Below are 19,204 nucleotides of genomic sequence, written 5' to 3'. Positions count from 1 at the left end.
TACAGCTATTTTCAACGTTGATAAATGTTTCTTGTGCGGCAAATCAGCATATTATAATGATTTCTGAAGAACCATGTAACACTGAAGGACTGGAGAAATGATGCAGAAATGTTTTTGCACCATGGAAAAAAATATCTTTACCTTAAATATATTAAAATAGAAAACGGTTCATTTAATTGCAGTGATATTTCAGAATTTTTATTGTACCTTAAACCTTTACATGGTAGTAAAAGTGGACGCTTCTTTGCAATCAACTAAATTTATTAGTAACAAAATCTTCTAGGCTCATGGTGACACAAAGACATGAGCTGAAGGTCATAAACATATGCAAAAAATGTAGACTAAAGACTAATAAGTAATACAAAATACCATATCATGGCCAGTATGGAGATATTCACCCACCACAGCAGGTGTGATAAAAACTTAATTTAAGCCATGGCCTAAATAATCTGGTTTTGAGGAATGAGACTTACACCAATAAAAAAAAAAAAATACTGGACTTGGCTTGAAATCAGTACAGAGAACGACAAGAGAAACGTTGAAACAAAATAGTAAAATAATAAAAGAAGGTGTGGGCAAACATTTACAGCTACGCGTTTTTACATGACGAATAAAGTGTCAGGTGACTTCTGCTCCACTCAGAAGTCCATAGAGAGAGAGCGCTGCTGGACAGGGTTGGCGTGATTACGTACCATCACCACGTTGCGTCCGCGGGTGATAAAATCGTTGTAGCCGATCTCCTCCATCACGCGCTCCTCCAGCCCCAGCTCCTCGTCTTCCAGGGCCTCTCTCAGACTCTGAGCGCTGTAGGCGTGGGCTCGTGGGTCGTGCGTGAAAGGGTGCGAGCGCGAGCTGCTCCTGCGTCCGTGGAAGCTGCCCCAGCCTCTGGCTCCGACCACCGTGCTCATCTCGTCGGAGCCGTGCGAGAGATGATGCGCTCTGGTCGCCATGGCGGCGGAGGCGGAGCCGCTCGGGGCGCCGCAGTGATGCTCGTGGACGCAGCGGGAGACGCTGGAGGAGCGGCGCAGCTTCTGCAGGTTCTCCAGCTCCTCCGACAGATCCTCCGGCAGCTCGGCTTCCCGCATGGAGAAGAGCTCGTACTGAGGAGGCTCCAGCACCTCCTGCATCTCTGCGGCGCTGAACAAACCCCTGCGGCTCAAGACCTGCAGCACACGAGCCCATTCATTAGATGCTTGAAGTTAAAGGAACATATGATTTATAATTTGTGCGGTTTCAGAGATTGAACATGAGTGTATTTGTGCATTAAATATGTTAACCTGGGCATATTTTAATTATACTAATTATTTATATTTATATATATATATATATATATATATTTATTTATTTATTTTTATTGTTTTTTTGTTATTGTTTTGGGGTTTTTTTGTGTATTGTTTTTACCGAAATATAATTTACATTTAGTCCAGGAATGCATATTATTTAAAAAAGTCAGTGATAAGTATTTGACATTATTTGTCAAACTAGTGAAATACATTTCAGCAAGGTCACATTTTCACGTAACATCACATGCATCATGTAACAAATATTAGGAATCCTTAAAGTGAGTGTATAACGACATTCACGAGCCTTTTCATTTTTGTAATTTCATGCATTTCCAATTATACCAGGATATTCAATGAGAAAAGTAAAAAGGCCAAGAATTATATTATAATAAGAGATTGCAAAAATACTCTTATAAAAAATGTAAATTAAAAGCTTAATGAGCATGCACAAAAAGACTGGGTTTGTGCATTAAATTAATTATGCATTAAAGTATGCATTAAACAAACTTTAGTTATACTAATAAAGATAATTAAAGATCATTTAAAAGATCAACATAAAGATCACAATTAAACCAAGTCCATATATATATATATAACAATATTCAGTTTAATTACTTCTTGTATTATTATGTTCCCCAAACTAGTGAAACCTTTTAAAACTACAAAAATAAAGGTTTTCCTAAGCTTGCCCGTGGCATCGGTCACACAAAGTCAAAACAATGGGCTGAGTCAATATTTCTGTGTCAGGAAGCTCAAATAGACAAATGCACTACTGATGTTTTGATAGAGCCACGGTGTTTGCTTTTCTCAGGGAAATGAACCTACAAACAGCTGTGTATATTTATAGCTGAATAGCAGAAAGATGGAAAAATATATAGCCTTTACGTGTATTTTGGCCCCTGTAGGAAGTTCTCGTTCTAAACGGTGATTCTGATATAGTCACCTTCTTTCTCGGCTGCTTCATCTGTATAAATACAGATATGATGAGAAGCAGCAAGACCACACCAGAAGACACTCCAATCACAGTGCCATGAGTTTTACTCATCTGTTGGAAGAAACTTTTAGACTTCTTTTCTGAGAGAGGCGAGGACAACAAAGACAAAAGAAAGCAGAACATGAGTATTTCTCCTCCTAAATGAGAACAATAACAATAAAACTGAATTTTTGAATACTTATTACTGATTTATATAACCAGGCTTTACGGCGTTTCTGTACTTCATAACAACCCATAACCAATTATGTCCAATTCTTCACGAAATAATAATTCCGATGTGCTTTGCATACACTATTAATTTAGTGAACATAAGGTCACTGAGGTCAAACAGACGGGTGCTGATAAAAACATTTGCTTGCTAAACTATTTATTAATATTCCCAAGAATGCACTGTTAGTGATGCAGGCTGGAAAAGCGGTTTACCTTTGCAGTTGTTCTCGTCCCAGGGAAACACGCAGTTCTGAACACCATTACAAACCAGAGTGTTGTTGATGCACATGTTGCTGTGACAGAAGAATGTGTTGGCCAAACACGGAGCTGCAAAAAAAGTGTTTAAAGTGCTCTATTACGGATTTTTAAAAAGTGGCTTTTCGTGCAGTGTGTAAGTGAAGGAAAACATCCTGCACGGTTTTAAATGTAAAAGTGCACGGTGTGTGAAGTCACTGTCTCTCAAAAGAAAGAGTCGGCTTTGTTGTTAATGACGAAACGTTAGGATCTTACAAGACAACGAAAGTGCTTTTTGATCTTCATGCATGTCAAACTGTTGTTGTGGACTCCCAAACCAAAACATGAAGCTTCCATAACCAATGATAGGGGCGCTTTAATGAGATGAAAGCCACATAGAGGTTGCAATACCAATATTGTCCACGTGATGGACCTCTTACACAACGTGTTTGAAATTTACCATTGCTGCTCAGTTTAATTGTGTTTGCCACCCAAGACTACTATTTTAGTAATAAAAATGTGTTTTTGTGTGTTACAGGCCTTTTTCATAGTTACAGTGAAAGAATAGAAGATAAAAAGAAAACTCGTGGGCTGTTTTTGAATCTCTAGTGGGTAAATAATAGCATACGGGTTTGGAAGTAAACACGAAGATGAGTAAGTAACGACAGAATTATAATTTCTGGATGAGCTATTAATCAAATAAAGCTGCAGATAAGCGCTTACGTTCGGCGAAGACCGTGAAGAGCATACGGAAGCGGCTCAGTTTGCTGGTCTCGTCGGCCCACATTCTGACCACGCCCACAGCGTTGTCAAGCGTGATGTCGTTGGCAACGGTGCTGCAGAACTTGGCCTTCAGATCTTCAATGGCATTACTGCCTTCGTAGATTGCAACAAAGTTCTTCTTACACTCGTTTGAGTTCTCCAACTGATAGTCCAGAAAGCGGAGATAGATCTGTGTGTGTGTGTGTGTGTGTGTGTGAAAGAGAGACAAAGAGGCCAATAAATGCATGTTCCGGGGTCAATGAGTATTTGTGGTAGATGACTGTGATCTCAATATTAATCGAAATAATTCAAATTATGATTCTTGCCAAAACTAAGCTGCTCTAAAAGCATGAATTATAATAGGAAAAGCCATTGATTAAAATGTATAAATATTAAAATTAAAAATTAAGAATAAGTGTACTTAACTGAAATATTGAATGCACGCTGTGAATGTTCATTGAGCACTTTGATAGAGGGGTTTATTTTATGATAATGACCAGCTGCCTGTATGTTATCCTGTATCTTACACAGTTTTATTCCAAGACTCAATGTCAGTGACTGTACATGACCCATTACAAATCTGTGAGAGAAACAGAGCTCCATCACTAACCTTAGACATCGGTGGAGCTCGTATGGTCCAAATACAATCCAGTGCTTCCCCTGATTTCACCTTGTTTTCCTCCTCAACTTGACTAGATCTGATTATACCATCCGATCCAGACATTTCAAACTGACAGTCTGACAAGACGAGAAAACAAAGACAACTAAATTAACATTACAGCATTAAAATGTTATAACATTATATTGTTCAAGTACTTGAGAAGAGACCTGAGAGTCTCCAGACAGCAGCTGGGAAAAGTAATAATAATAAATTCTAGGGCACTGAAATATTCAGGAGTTTACATAACTGATGCACTAAAGATGGAATTTACATTTATATTTGTTGGGTGCGGTAACCATAGCAACTGAAATAGAGGGGGTGTGAAATATCATTCCAATAAATAGCCAAAGATTTAATGCGTTACATCAGTTTTCAATTTTTGAGGACAAAAGTTTATATAAAATGTAATGCCCTAAAATGTGTGATTGTTTAAAAATGCTATTTGCATAAATAGTCGATGCAGAAGTTCTTATCCAAAGAAATAAGTAGATAAACGCCTTGAATAACTACCAGCTACCTTCAGTTTTTTCATTTAGCAGACACTTCCAAAGAAACTCCAGAAAAAAATAGAAGTTAGAGAATTTATATGCAATTGATAGAGGGTCAAGTTGAAATAGAATTAGAACAGAGTGCTCAAATAAGTTCAAATAAAGAGAGAAGAGACCATTTTTTTGCCTTTTCTTAATAATAGCTAAAGATTCAGCTGCTCGGATTGAGTTGAATGGGATTTACCTGGAATGGGATTTAAGAGTCCCCCAATATGGAGATGAAAGTCAGGATCTGTACGCAAGAAAGGTTTTTAATTTTAAAAAATGACAAGTTCAATAGACTTACAGATACTAAAATCTAAACTGCATTTACCTGCGGTGTATGAATACTCCACCCTGAAGCCCAGTCCCTCCAGCTCCTCATCGCTGGTAAACCTGATCCACATGAAGCGTCCAGAAGAGGTGACGATTCCTGGACCCTTTGCCCCGCAGAACCGATTAATCAACGGAGAGAACAGAAACGGCCCATCACGGATTTCAATATTATCAAAGCGGCACTCAAAGGACGGCTCGATGTAGTAGATGTCATCAAAGACGAGCTGGATTCTCTTCCGTGGATGGGCTGATGTAGATGAGAAACCAAGATTGCGACACAAAAAACCGACTGAGAATTATACAACAAATGTTCAAACGTTTGGAGTTTTTGAAATAAAAAGTCTCTTACGCTCACCAGGGATGCATTCATTTGATAAATTAAATACAGTAAAAACAGTAATTAATATCACAAATTGTGATTTGTTTTTTATATTTAAAATGCAATTTATCACTGTGATGCAAAGCTGAATTTTCAGCATCATTACTTTAGTCTTCAGTGTCACATGATCCTTCTCAAATCATTAATATGTAGATTTGCTGATCAAGAAATATTTGAAGATTTTATTTCAAAAACATAACTTTTTCAGAAAAAAAAATTCAAATTTTTTTAGAAATCAAGGTTTTTTGTTTTTTTTAGCTATTATTATTTAATCGAAACCACATGACTGCAATTTGATTGATATTATTAGAATGCAGGATCTTTAAAAAAAAAAAAAAAAGCATGATTTTTTTAACCTTTTTAAAAAACGTTATTCGTTTTCGCTCATGTATTATTAATTTCTTATCATCAGTGTTAAAATCAACCATGCTGCTTAATATTTGTATATATAGAAATGCATGTATATTATTTATACAAATATTTTATCTAATATATATGAAATGTTTATATATGATATATGCAAATACATATGCAATATTGTCGAATATTGCAAATGCAAATATGCATCCATAGTGATTAATCGTTTGACAGCACTATTAAAAAACAGCATTTACCGCTATTTGTAATAAAATATTACATTATAAGTGGCATTTTTTTGTCACTATTATTCAATTTAATCTTTGCTGAACATAAGTATTAAAGGATTAGTTCTCATCCAGAATAAAAAAATTATAATTGTATTTTTAAAGTGAACTAATCCTATAATTCAACAAGAACCCCAAACTTCTGAATGATTATGTATGCAGTGCATATTTTACCAAAGCAGCAACTAGTAAAGGTAAGTTTGTGGAAGTGAGACTCGTACCCTCCAGGATGTACACGCACTCCTTGTTTGGAGGGTAAGTGTTGGGGTAGTTTGGAGAACTGAATGATCCTCCATTAGCCGTCTGGATCAAAGTCCCGCAGTGAGCCGGTTTTTTATCCTCAACAGCCACATTCTGGGGCAAAGCTAACGGGATACACACACGTAAGATGTTCTACATTAAAAGGTAACGGCTATTAAAGCTAAACAGATGGCAAAGACTCCTTAAATGTTCCTATCAATTTCTTTTTCTGTTTCAGTCTCTCTCAAAATAAACATGCGTCTTTGCAAGCGAGTTCCCGTTCAAACCAACCTTGAGTTTTCTGTGCCAGTGCGAAGCCCTCCTCTATCAGGATAAGCAGAACCAGGGCTGCAAAAAAAAAAAAACATAAACGGCGCATGCTTTCAAGGTCTTGGACACCCAGTGAACTTTTCTTAACAAGATACACACTATGAAGAAATCAAATACAACTCGTATGGCATTGAAATACATTGAAAATGTAAAAAGAAGTCTCTTATGTTTACAAGCCTGTACTCATTTGATGAATAATGCAGCAAAAACAAGAAACATTGCAAATATTTATAGAGTTTCTAGTCTAATATATTTAAAATGTACTTTATTGGTGTTATGCACAGCATCATTATTCTTCAGCGTCACACGATCCTTCAGAAATCATTCTTATGTGCTTAAAGTAATGTTGGTCAGTGAAAATGCAGATCGTACAAGGGGAAACATTTAGCCGATTTTTTTTAATCAATGTTCAATGTTCAATTATTTTTCGTTTACTCACTCCTTTAGAAAATGAATCAAGCAATGGCTTACTACTCCCAAGCATTTGAGCTGTGTAGCTCTCTGTCCTGTTAAAGCTACTGGTAAATACAAAACGCAGCCTTCGCTCTTTCCAAATGAACATTATTCATATCTAACACCTTGCTAATCTGTTGTAATTGCTGCTCCAACACCTCGCTTTACTTCCCACCTGCTTATACCGCTGTTTGTCTGAAAACAGGACATTCGCGGTGGGATGTGGCATCATTGTCGGCCAGGGCTGCGTTTTGGGGACATCACGTGGGATTTTCGTGACACAAAGTATTGAGACATCGAACCAATTTACGTCATTTCATCAGACAGGATGGGAGCGAGACAAACCAACCGATAACACAAAACGGGACCCGTGCTTGATTTTGATGCTATTTCTCACTAAAATAAATGCAACCGCATCAGCCTCTTCAAGCCAATAGAGACTATGACTTGACGAATGATGTCAGGAACGTGCGTTTTGATGAAGAGTTTGTAGAGGAGCTGTCTGTTCAGCACCACTTGCGTGATCTGCTGTATTTTCACTGACCAAAGCGGACACTGAGCCTGTCTGATATGGCTTTTCTAAAGACATTCTGGGCTGGCTGATCGAACGATAAGACTGAAAAACCTAAAAATAATTCTGTTCTGAACTCTTAAGTGATGTAAAGAGCCGGATGCATGGAAAAACTAAATTCAGACAAACTTTGAATAATAAAAAAAAAATACTATTGTGTTACCATGGTTCCATTAAAATACTATTACTAATACTATACTAATAAAATACTAAAATACTTAATAAATATGCACATGTAAAAACGTCTACCAACTCGAATTTAATTCATTTTTAAAGAGGTATAAATTGCATTAAGTTTTTTTTTTTACTTATGTGTAAAGCTGATAATAACTGACAAATGATTAAACGGAGGGATACTATTATGGCAACGATTAAAATTCAGCACAACGGTGCTGATATCTGACACCATCAATATCTGTACCATGGTAAAACCACAGTAACGTCCATTACATATTCTCAAAACATGTTTGACATGCTCATAAATAAACTGCCATCGGATTTAGACAAAATTAGCATTCATCAACAACGAAGCGACATCAATAATTAAAACATGAACTCACCCTCATGCATTTCCACTTTCACTGAACACTTTTGCTCTCTTGAGATTGTTTGTTATCTACATTTTCAACGACAACAAGTTAAGACAGTCGCAATACGGCTCTGCAACATAATCCATGAATAAAGAAGCATCTCTTTCCTGGAATAAATTGGAAACGATCCATCTGGAGGCTCTCAAAGCGCAAACTGCACACGCCGAGACGTTTGCAGAAACTCCTGAGCGACGTGCTTCTGAAAAGCCAGTTCTAGTTACGACACCGAGGAGGGAGAAGGCTCGCCTCATGAATATTAATTAATCCCATGACCTACGTGCAACTGATTGGCTGATAGGCGTTAAATCTGCGGCGTTCAATTGCTGATTAGTACTCATTAATATTAATTACATCAGAACATTTTTGTTCCGCCTTATGTGCTGATGATTAAATTGTATATATAGGAGATATATCAACTATAATTTTGTGTGTGTGTGTGTGTGTGTAATTTGAAAAAAATAAAAATAAAATGTATATATATATATATATATATATATATATATATATATATATATATATATATATATATATATATATATATATATATGTCTATAATTACAAATAAAATTATAGTTGACATAAACAATATTTGCAAAAATATTTTTTTAAATAATAAACAAATCATAATAAAATAAAATGGTTTGTATTGCAAATACAAATTTAAAAATCTTCTATTATAAAATTAGAAATTAAATATCCGCCTAATGATGCGAGGAGGCACAAAAACTATAGGTAGGCTATCTGAGGCTACACATATATAAATGAAATATGGATTTACGCAGGTTTTTAATGATACCCAAAAAATTATAGTTGCATAAATATAGCTTTAAAAACAATAAATAACCATAATTACAAAAGATTTATATTGCAGATATTTAAAAATATTTTCAATTATAAATATAAATTAGAAATAATGAAATTGTACATAAAAATATGAAACTATAAATTAAATTAAATTAAATTAAATTAAATTAAATTAAATTAAATTAAGCAGCATCCAAACTGCTCTACTTTACTACTAATATTTTGGTGCAGTATTGCAAATTTGCACAAAATTTGAAGGCAGCCTGCACAGAGCAGTCTTAAGCTGTGTAAAGATGCCTTACAGGACAGTGTTTATCAATCCCGGTCCAGGAGGCCCACCAGCACTGCACATTTTGGGTTTCTCCTTTACTGTACACACATATTTCAGGTCTTGAACCTTCTATTAATGAGCCGATTAATATGTTAGATTAGAAGGCATTTAAAATGTACAGTACTCCAGCCAGGACCAGGATTGAGAACCACAGCCCTAGGAAGATTACAAAGAAGCATTCACATGACCTAAGTAATATTCACAAGCTAAGTCTTGATAGTAGGATTCATAATATTGCGGATGGGGTCCGCACAGCTGTTGAAAACAAAGGATTTGAGACTTAACACTGGTCTCTCGGAGGGGTCTGTCCCACCCATAAACGCTGATAAGCAGTATGGGGACTGAACTGATGAAGCGTGTCGCAGAAGCTGATTACATGGATGCTATAAGAAGGGATATGAATTCTAATAATATCTGACGTTCAACGCCTGATCATGCAAATGCGTTGACTGTCAAGGTTTGTCGCACACCATGGCTTTAATAACCTTTAAACTTGGCAAGCATCGCTATTATTATTGCTCATAAACCCTTGACCTTTAGTATTAAACTTCATAAGTTATCCCACAGTGTTTGTGGTGCAAACATGAAAGATGCCACAAATCATGTGGTTCTAAGAGACCAGATTTATGAGTATCGTCCATAATGTCATAGAGGCTTGGAGATGGGGATAAGCTTGAATCCATCTAAACTGGCAAATGTTTACAAATATTGTATTGTAAAAGATGCATTATCATTTTCATCCTTTGCTTATTAAATACATTTTTGTGCGCTAAGTCATCAAGATTCAACTGCTGATTAATACAATTAATTAACATATTAATTAGAACTTTTTATGTATTAATTAGAACTGTTATGCATCTGCAGACATAAATGATGAACAAACAAATGCAAAGTATAAATTTGCTGAACATTTACTTACCCTTTAGGCCATCAAAGATGCAAATAAGTTTGTTTCTTCGTCAGGAATTAAGAACTGCCTCACTTGCTCACCAGCTGGTCCTCAGCAGTGAATGGGTGCCGTCAGAATGTCTGTAAGTCCAAAGTCAACTCATCTGATAAAAACATAATAATCCACATGACTCCAAAATGTTAATAAATGTCTCTAAGCGATTCGATTTATCATTCTTTTCCCATATTATATTAAAGGCTAAGATGTGGAATAACATTGCAAATCTGCTAACGATGCATAATCATTTTTATCCTGCATGTTCAATATATTTATTTAACGTCCCAGAATTGTTTAAGCGTAGGCTACAAGTTTCAAAAGTAAACTTCAGCACTGTAAAATGGAAAAGCTTATCGAAGCCTTTTAAATTATGGTCCAAACGAGTTAAAATATATGCACTGTTTAAACGATCACAGAAAAGTTATTTTCCATTCATGGCCCAACAAGACCATGCCTGCTGACAACTAACATAAAAAGAGCTTTCATAAATAACTTAAGCTGCCAGTGAAGTATGATGGCACTTATTTGCAATTCAAATGAAGCTGAAACTCCCTTTCATCTCTGACAGAGAAGATGAGATTCTCACCTGAGAATAGAGATTCTGCCACATTCATTTACAATGGCCTAGATAAGGCAATAAAGAAGTCAACCACTGAGGGAAGCATTGAGGTAGGATCGGCCAGGTTCACCTACCGCGCGTTACTTAACAGAATGATACGTAAAGGCATGGATGGAGGATTTTGTTGTGAAATAAAACACTCGACAATATAAATGCATGATTTTTTTTTTAAACAGCTGCTGCAGTATGTGCACAGCATGCTGTTTTTTTCTGTAAAGTAAAAAACTATGTTTTTATGTTGTTATCGTGTTTTATTAATTACTAAAGAATAGAATCGCTACTTTCTTGTTCCGGAAAAAGACCATATTATGGAAGTAAAACGGGTTGTGACTAACATTTTTGCACATGTATTTAGTCACTGGAATCGCTAGAATAGGTGAATGGGTGCCGCCGGAATGGGAGTCCAAGCAGACTTCAATCCATCATTAACAAAGTCTGTGAATTGTGACGGCACCCATTCACTGCAGGGAATTCACTAGTGAGCAAGTGACATTATGCTACATTTCTTCAACTCTCTTCTGATTAAGAAACAAACTCATCTACATATTGGATTGTGCAAAAATCCAACATATTGTTATTTTTTGGGTACACAGGTAATATGTGGTAATTCCCCTGTACAAATAAGTATAAATAATATAATCTGAATATGAAAATAAACATGAAAATCACATTTATTTTAGATAATACTCCAAAAGAGCATCAGTTAGGCATGTTTTTTTTTTTTTTTTTTTTGAAGCATCTAAGTTCATGACTTATGTGTATTTGTCTGCACGTGATTGCAGATCTAAGTCAATCTCGCCGTCGCGTCTGGTTGAGTGTTGAAGGATTAAGAAAAGAGTAAAATCTTTTTGTTAATCTGGTGCTTTGTAGAGCAAGAAGAGAGAGAGAGAGGGGAGAATTTGCTAGTTGATTTCCTGTAAGAAAACTTAATTTCAAAGCATAAAAAAAATGCATGAGTAAAACAATGTGTGACCGGCCAATGACCCCAGACACGTAAATCATTTTACTTCAATTTATATGAATAAACATGAGTGTTATTTAAACAAATTCAAAATCAAACGAATTAAAAGAACATATATGTTTGTTTTATTATTAAACAGTATGCATGTAAGACAACTGGATTTTAAAAGTGGAAGAAACCCAAACACTTATGGCAACTATATTGGCAATACACACACACACACACACTCAGTGTATTAAATCTTTTACACTCTGAGTAGCTGTTCAGCAGTGCAGCCAAAGGTTTTGCATGCTTCAGATTTATCAAAACTATTTTATACCGTCATATTTCTCTCTAACGCACACTCAATGCAGTCGTATAATGCACAACCACATTAACAGCTCCAATATCCTTTTATCCGAATCCGTAACAATACATGGTTCATACATGATCTGTAATATCACCTGACATTTTACATGTCAGCACAGAACACATGTTAGATAAACCCTGTATAGCCAGCCATATGTGTATTTGATTTGAAGGGTTAAACCCAGGAAGCACTCTGGATTAGTCTATAGCATGTGACACAATCAGACTGCTTCCAAGATGACGTTCAAGATACAAGCGATTTTCTTCATATATTTGAATGGATGCGTGATGTTGACTTTGGTTGTCACTGCATTCTTCATAATCACATAAATCCCTATTGCCACACCGTATCATTAACTAAACTGCACCCGATTGATCTATTCTTTAATTTCCTAATTTAGCGCACAACAAACTGACCTATATATCAGCAATATTAAAAATGGCAGCGTAGCGCAAAAGATCTATGTCGCTCATATTTTCACCGAAAGAGAGCAGCTGGCCTCTCTCTGTGAGAACATGAGGAGCGAGATGGAGAGAATCTCTCCGACTGAAGTCCTGATGTCAAGCAATCCGAGACTTCAGCAAATCTCTCAACATCCCTCAGACTAAAAATAACCTCAAAAACACATTAAAGCCACCAGCAACCCACTCACACCAAAGAGGTCAGAAACACACACCGATCTTCACTGCTGTTAGTATGGAGTCAGTATATAGCAGGTACAGGAATTTTTTTTCTTTGACTAGTCTAACAGTGCTGAAAATGTGAATCTCACAAACTTTAAGTCACATGCTTATTTACAGCGAACCGCACGCCTTAGATGTTTGAGTTTATAATCTTGAGATGAAACGTGACCTTGATGGAAAGAAAGTCTGTTTATAAAATCCAGCGAGTTACATCATCAGACACATCTATGGCTACACATGCGATCAAAGACACAATGGATAAAACCCAAGGCGTTATCATTACACATGCTCTGAATGTCAATGAAACTCTTATTTCTGGCCGGACTGGTACATGCCAGCATCCGCTACACTACGTCTCAAGTTTTTGGCTTTACTTTGCAATAAAAGAAACGAATGCACGCTGTGGAAACATGTTTGTACGTATTATTTTCTCAGCAGAAGGAAATGTGTAATCTAAGCGGGCAATTTCAGAACAGCGAAACAGAAATGCCTCAAATTAGAGAGCCGGAAAACAAAAACGCGCTAGCGCTCCGACTCTGCCACCGTTTTCCCTCTGAAACATATGTTTCTAATCATCTCTGGGTATTTACTTTCTGTGCTCCGAAAAAGGACGGAAGAGCATGAAAATGTCGTGACAGACACGAGAGAGGAATCAAAATGAAGGGATTGAGAGACTTAAGAGTGATAACGGCTTCATCTCGGTCTCTCACACTCATTACACAAGCAGATAGCTCTGCAATTACTGCTTCAGCTGTACAATTACTGCTAACAGCAACAGCTGCCATCATCCATAGCACAAAAGTGGAGGACTGCACAAACACAGAGAGAAAGAGAGATAAGGATAGAGGTGAAGTTGCGTGAATGTGGTATCTAGAACATTATAAGGAAAGACATAAACCAATGCTTTAATCTCGGGGTCATGTAGGGTAATTTGTAAAAAAATTAATAAATTACTATTACATATTACTCCGCCAAAATGATCCACAGCTCCGTGTCTCCATCTTGTGGACAATTTCTTGTTGCTGTAGCAGAGGGATAAAATAAAAAAATGTAAATAATAATAATAAAAAAGTGTCATTATAAAATAAAAATAGCCTACCAAAGGCATTTTTTTTGTTCGGAGCCTTCCTCATTTCTGGACGCAAGCAGCACATTTTCTGTAGCCTACTTTATAATACTGTCGATAAAATGTTTGTCAGTAATTGTCAATAAATTGTATTTGTTTTGTCTGTGTAACTGTGTCAATGTAAATATACAGCTCTGAATGCCTGGGCGCCATTGAACCGTTTGTGCAGTCAAAGAGGCAGAAAACGACTCGCTTTAATCGATAGTTCCACATTTTAAAGCCGCTGACGCTGTGCACGAGGCCGGTCAGGGAGTGTCTGCGTGGAACGCGTGCATTTCCAGCAGTTCTGTTGACTGAGGGAGTCGATCGGGGGCTAGCGTTAGGTCCGATTCATTTTAATGACTCGGTTCGTTTTAGTGAACTGGTTCAAGACGTATTCTTTTCCTAATGGGTGTGGAATTTAACTGTTTTCTTTTTTATCTGTTTTATCTCTTTATCTTTTAACCGTTGCATAAATACAACGAGCTAATTATTTGTTAAAAAAAAGAACACGTTAAAAGACTAGCATGTCATTTTGGGCGCGCGATCTGTTGGCCTTAGCATAAATTGACTTAGCATGGTCAAACGTAAAGACTTTTAAACATAGGCTAATACTGTTTTGATACGGTTGTGGTTCGTAAATTCACAATTACGTGACATATAAGGGCATGTTTTGTAGACCCAATGTGCATTGGGAAAAAACTACAAATGCACCTTCAAATGTTTCGTGCACTCTGCATTTGTTAATGTTTAAATATGTAGTTTAAATTAGGTGTTTTGCCAGACAGGTTTATTTAACTGCTTGAAAAAGTCGAATGAAGTTCAAATTTCTGTCGTCGGTCACGCAGCCCAATTGTTTTTCGAATCGGCTCAAAGGAATCATTATAAAGAATCGGCTCGAAAGAGCGATTCGTCTGGAAACTGTGCATCACTATCTGAGAGTTTCCTCCTTTTGCACAGTCAGTCTCTCCATCCCAGATCCTGTCTCTGCACGCGTCTACACTCGTTTACTGTTCAACGAAGGTAGGTTTTTCAACAATTTGATTTGCCACGCATGCAAAACTGCGTTGTTTAATGTTTGGATTAGTACAATAAAGAAGTATCCTGCTTATCGTTAGTCTCAGTTAGACTCTGCTTTGTCCCGCTGTCTCAGCTCTGATGCCACGTCAGTGGGGAAAATTATAACGGGTTTAAACTCCACCGTTATTTCTTGGTTAATTATTTAATACAATAATAAAAAAAACTTAATTTGATAGTTTAAATTGTGCTTTCAATTTCTCTTGAAGAGTGTGGTCTCCAGATGAGACCCATGTTCACAAAGCGCTTCAGCAGCTGGAAGGTGTGGCTAAGATAAAATGAGTTTAAATTGTCTTACATACCAACTTATATGTATTTATATGTGTGCTTATATATTTAATAGATAAAAAATATATATTTAATAAAATTATATATATATATATATATATATATATATATATATATATATATATATATATATATATATATATATATAAATGTCCAGAGTATGCTAAATAAAAATAACCTTTTGTGCTTTTATTTACATAAACGCCAATGGAAGTTGTTTATGTCCATCAATGTGTGCTTGTTTCTTTTCCTTTTTTAGTGACCAATAAAACCGCAAAAGAACATGTTCAGCATCTTTTATCCAACTTCATGTGGCTTTCCATTATGTGATGTTTTAGTTTTCAAAAATGCAGTCTGTATCTGCAATATTTGTAATCCAGTTTATAGTCGAAGACCTTCATCCCTCAACTTTTGTGCTTGGCCCAGTGACAACCTCTTACTATGTTCACCTAGTATTGTAGAAACAAGTTAGATAGGTGTTGTATAGCTACACAGAAATAGTGGTTTGTGTGAGATGACTTTAATAACCGTGATGTATCTCTCTATTGCAAGGGGGCAGAATGGGAGCAAAGCTCAGTCGGAAGAAGAGTGAAGCCGGGATAGGAGCAGAGACAGTAGGTCCAGCTGAACAAGAGGACTCACCTGTGGCTGAAAATGCAGAGCAAAAACCTTCCGAAGGTGAGGTTCAAGAAGAGAGCATACCTGCAGAAGAGAAGGCCATCGGCTCTTCAAGCAGTGTTCTGCAGAGCCTTACACAAGCTGTAGGAGAAACAGTCAACGCAGTCACTGAACACATTGCTGCACCGGTGGAAGATGTTGTAAACAAAGGTATTGAAGCAGTGGAGTCCGCGCTGGCATCTGTCAGCCTGATTGAGAAGGAACCTGAACCTGAACAGAAGCCTGAACCTGTGGTAGATCTCGCCGGTTCTGATGTTCTCCCAGAACCCAGCCTCTTGGATGACCTGCTGAAATCTCCAATCTCAGAAGCCCTCATTTCTGGAGTCACTATGGTGAGTGAAGCCATGACCAGTGAGATGGTGGAAGACAAAATTAGCAGTCCTGCACCAGCTGAGAACAAAGATTTTTTGGCATGTCTGGATAAGGTGGAGACGCCCTCAGTGGACCTCCTGGACTGTGAACTGACCCATGAATCCACAATCCCTAACTCAGATCCATCATTCACTTTGGAAGATATGGGACAGAACGCAGTTGACGCAGTCAACCTTATATAAACCGCTACACTCTACTCTAGAAAACAGCAGCGGCTGGAAGGTCGTCGCAGCAATATCCAAGATGTTTTTTTCCTGAGGATGTAGTCATGAAACAGGGTTGTGTGCGATTCAGAATTGAATCGAGGTAGCAAACTGGATGCAGAATTCGTGAGAAAGAATGAAAATGTATTTAAGTTCAAACCATTTCATGGAACTGTCATTTTTATCAGAAATATTGGCTTGAGAAAACCTTTTAGCTTTTGTTTGAAGGTAATATTTGTCAGTAGAGCCAGTTCTGAGTTTTACACAACCTTGTCATGAAATAGATAAAAAGTTCCATGTAAAACCAGCCACCTGATATCTAATGAACATTCCTTATGCCTACCGATTCATTGACAAGCAGCAAACCAGCTGTCTTATATCTTTTCTTGATGGTCTATTTTCTTTCAAGCTCTTGGTGATTGTGTGTGAACCGTTCAGTCTCCCAATGGGGAAGAGGAAAAGAATGTACATTAATACGATGATTGTAGTAAAGGAAAATAAAGACTGTAACACATCACAATAACACTTGATCTGTATTTTGTATTTAATCGAACATTGCCTGTGGTATGAAATCCTACAGTATCTTCTCAAAGATCTGAGCAAGAAGAAAAAAAAGCTTGATTCAACATTACCGCAATGCCTCTGGTGTTAGAAATAAAATCAACACAAGTGTATGAACAATCCCAATACATGGGAGTTTCCTGGGAAGATAACATGCATCATCTCCCTCAGTTTTCTCAGCGAAGCTTCTGGGGAGAGGGGCAACATTCTTACATTCTTTCCAGAGAAAAGGGGTCTCATGGGACTTTTTTTTTTTGAGGTTAACTTTCTGGCTCTTTTCCCAAGAAACTTTGGCTTTATTATAAACAAAAATCTTTCAACTGAGTTTTCTATGCTGAACATGTAGCGAAGTTTTTGATGAAATTTTAAGCTGCTTCCGTCTGCTGGAATCTCAAGGAAATGCCATGCCTCATTATCCTTGTGTAACAGAGCTTTGTGTACTTCAGCCATAAGAGGAATGAATTTAGATGACTGACATAGCTCTAGGGAATCTACTGTTACACAACAAGTAAACTTTATTCAAATATACATACAGTATGGACTCCCATGCAAATCAAGTGGATTTGACAGAACACAAATAATCAAGTAATTGAGACATCCATTTCCCGCATTAGAGAGAAAATATAATAAAGTAAAAACGTGTGAGTTTACTCTTTAGGACAAACAAAGTTATCTTGTTGTATAGTAAAATAAATGCAAAACTCTAGTAACAAAAATATACAATGCATAGCCATTCAAATAAGACTTAACAAATGGTGACGGCTGAAAATGAGTTCAGCTGGTGATGTTTTATTCGGCTCCTGCCCCAGACGTTTCCACACCCCGTGTTTTGGCTTTCTTTCAGTAAAAGAGAGAAAACACGATCAAGATTCTGGATGAGCAGTACTGGGGAAATGAAACAGGAAGCAAAAATATGATATGTGGTCTTCTTTCACAACACAGGCTAAATCGCACCACAGCCATAACAGCACTGGCACGGCAATATAACTAACATCTGAAGGCCACCGAGCCATATCATGTTTGACATGTTGTTATTTTCAACTGAGAAAGAAAACCAGAAGAACAGATTGTTATGCAACAGTGTGACAACCACATTCCAAAGCCACAGTTTCTTTGGCGTTTCCTCTTAGTGAGATCATTATTTTACTGAGAGTTTATTTAATCATTACTATTCACTTTGGATCAGCGCGTAGGTGCATCTCATCACTACTGTTTAATTTCAGGGTCAGTAAGATTTTTTTAATGTTTTTGAAAATCTTACGCTTATCAAGTCTGCATTTATTATCAGACATACAGTAAGATATTAATTCATTTATTCAATGGAAACATAAAGTGATTTTGATGTCAAATGAAAGATTTTACCAGCCTTTGTTAGAAGTTACAGTATTCAGAACTGTTGGTCATGTCATGCCTGTATGTGTTGGTACTTCTTGGCCAGGTCTACATTGGTGCGTCCGGGCCGGAAGGGATACATCCAGAGGATGGAGTTCCACGAGTGACCAAACCTCTTCACACCCATGTTGAGGTACTGCAACTCATCATCAGAAAAGACCTGCCTCTCTCTGTGTCTGCCTGAATGCTAAAGCAGAAAACCATCACGAAATCACACGTTTAGATAAAAATGGAGACTAAAGATGATATGCATTATGGTTATGATTGTACAAATATGAACTGTTAGCAAGTTGCTAGCAAGTTGATCTTTAAAGTAGTGCTGCCAAACAATTACTCAAGATGTATGTGTGCATATATGTATGTCTGCTATGTTATACTTATTATGTATTATATATATATATATATACAAATACTCACACTTTGTCAATCGAAACAGGCATGGACAAAAATGATGGTACCCCTAGAAAACACTGAAAATAATGTGACCAAAGGGACATGTTAATTCAAGGTGTGTCCACTAATTAGCATCACAGGTGTCTACAACCTTGTAATCAGCCATTGGGCCTATATATATGGCTCCAGGTAATCACTGTGTTGTTTGGTGATATGGTGTGTACCACA

The 19,204-nt window shown here is 36.9% G+C and overlaps 2 protein-coding genes across 2 annotated transcripts; one reads left to right on the top strand and one right to left on the bottom strand.

The window, feature by feature from the left end:
• Window positions 1-171: 171 nt before the first annotated feature.
• Window positions 172-8,415, bottom strand: neto2b (neuropilin (NRP) and tolloid (TLL)-like 2b). The gene is made up of 10 exons (XM_043264178.1): window positions 8,185-8,415; window positions 6,562-6,618; window positions 6,252-6,395; window positions 5,006-5,254; window positions 4,877-4,924; window positions 4,094-4,221; window positions 3,445-3,673; window positions 2,701-2,814; window positions 2,227-2,357; window positions 172-1,163 (listed from the first exon to the last, which is right to left on the bottom strand). The coding sequence occupies exons 1-10, from the start codon at window positions 8,192-8,194 to the stop codon at window positions 639-641; spliced, it is 1,635 nt and encodes a 544-aa protein (XP_043120113.1). The 5' UTR covers window positions 8,195-8,415; the 3' UTR covers window positions 172-638.
• A 6,397-nt stretch (window positions 8,416-14,812) lies between these two features.
• si:dkey-238c7.16 (uncharacterized protein LOC559078 homolog) lies at window positions 14,813-17,153 on the top strand. Its single transcript, XM_043264891.1, has 2 exons — window positions 14,813-15,035; window positions 15,930-17,153. The coding sequence occupies exons 1-2, from the start codon at window positions 14,828-14,830 to the stop codon at window positions 16,607-16,609; spliced, it is 888 nt and encodes a 295-aa protein (XP_043120826.1). The 5' UTR covers window positions 14,813-14,827; the 3' UTR covers window positions 16,610-17,153.
• Window positions 17,154-19,204: the final 2,051 nt, after the last annotated feature.

Source organism: Puntigrus tetrazona, chromosome 18, assembly GCF_018831695.1.
Source record: "Puntigrus tetrazona isolate hp1 chromosome 18, ASM1883169v1, whole genome shotgun sequence".
In the NCBI taxonomy this organism is placed as follows: Eukaryota; Metazoa; Chordata; class Actinopteri; order Cypriniformes; family Cyprinidae; genus Puntigrus; species Puntigrus tetrazona.
Note: the sequence above shows the minus strand (reverse complement) of the source record. Positions and strands in the feature narration are given on the sequence as shown.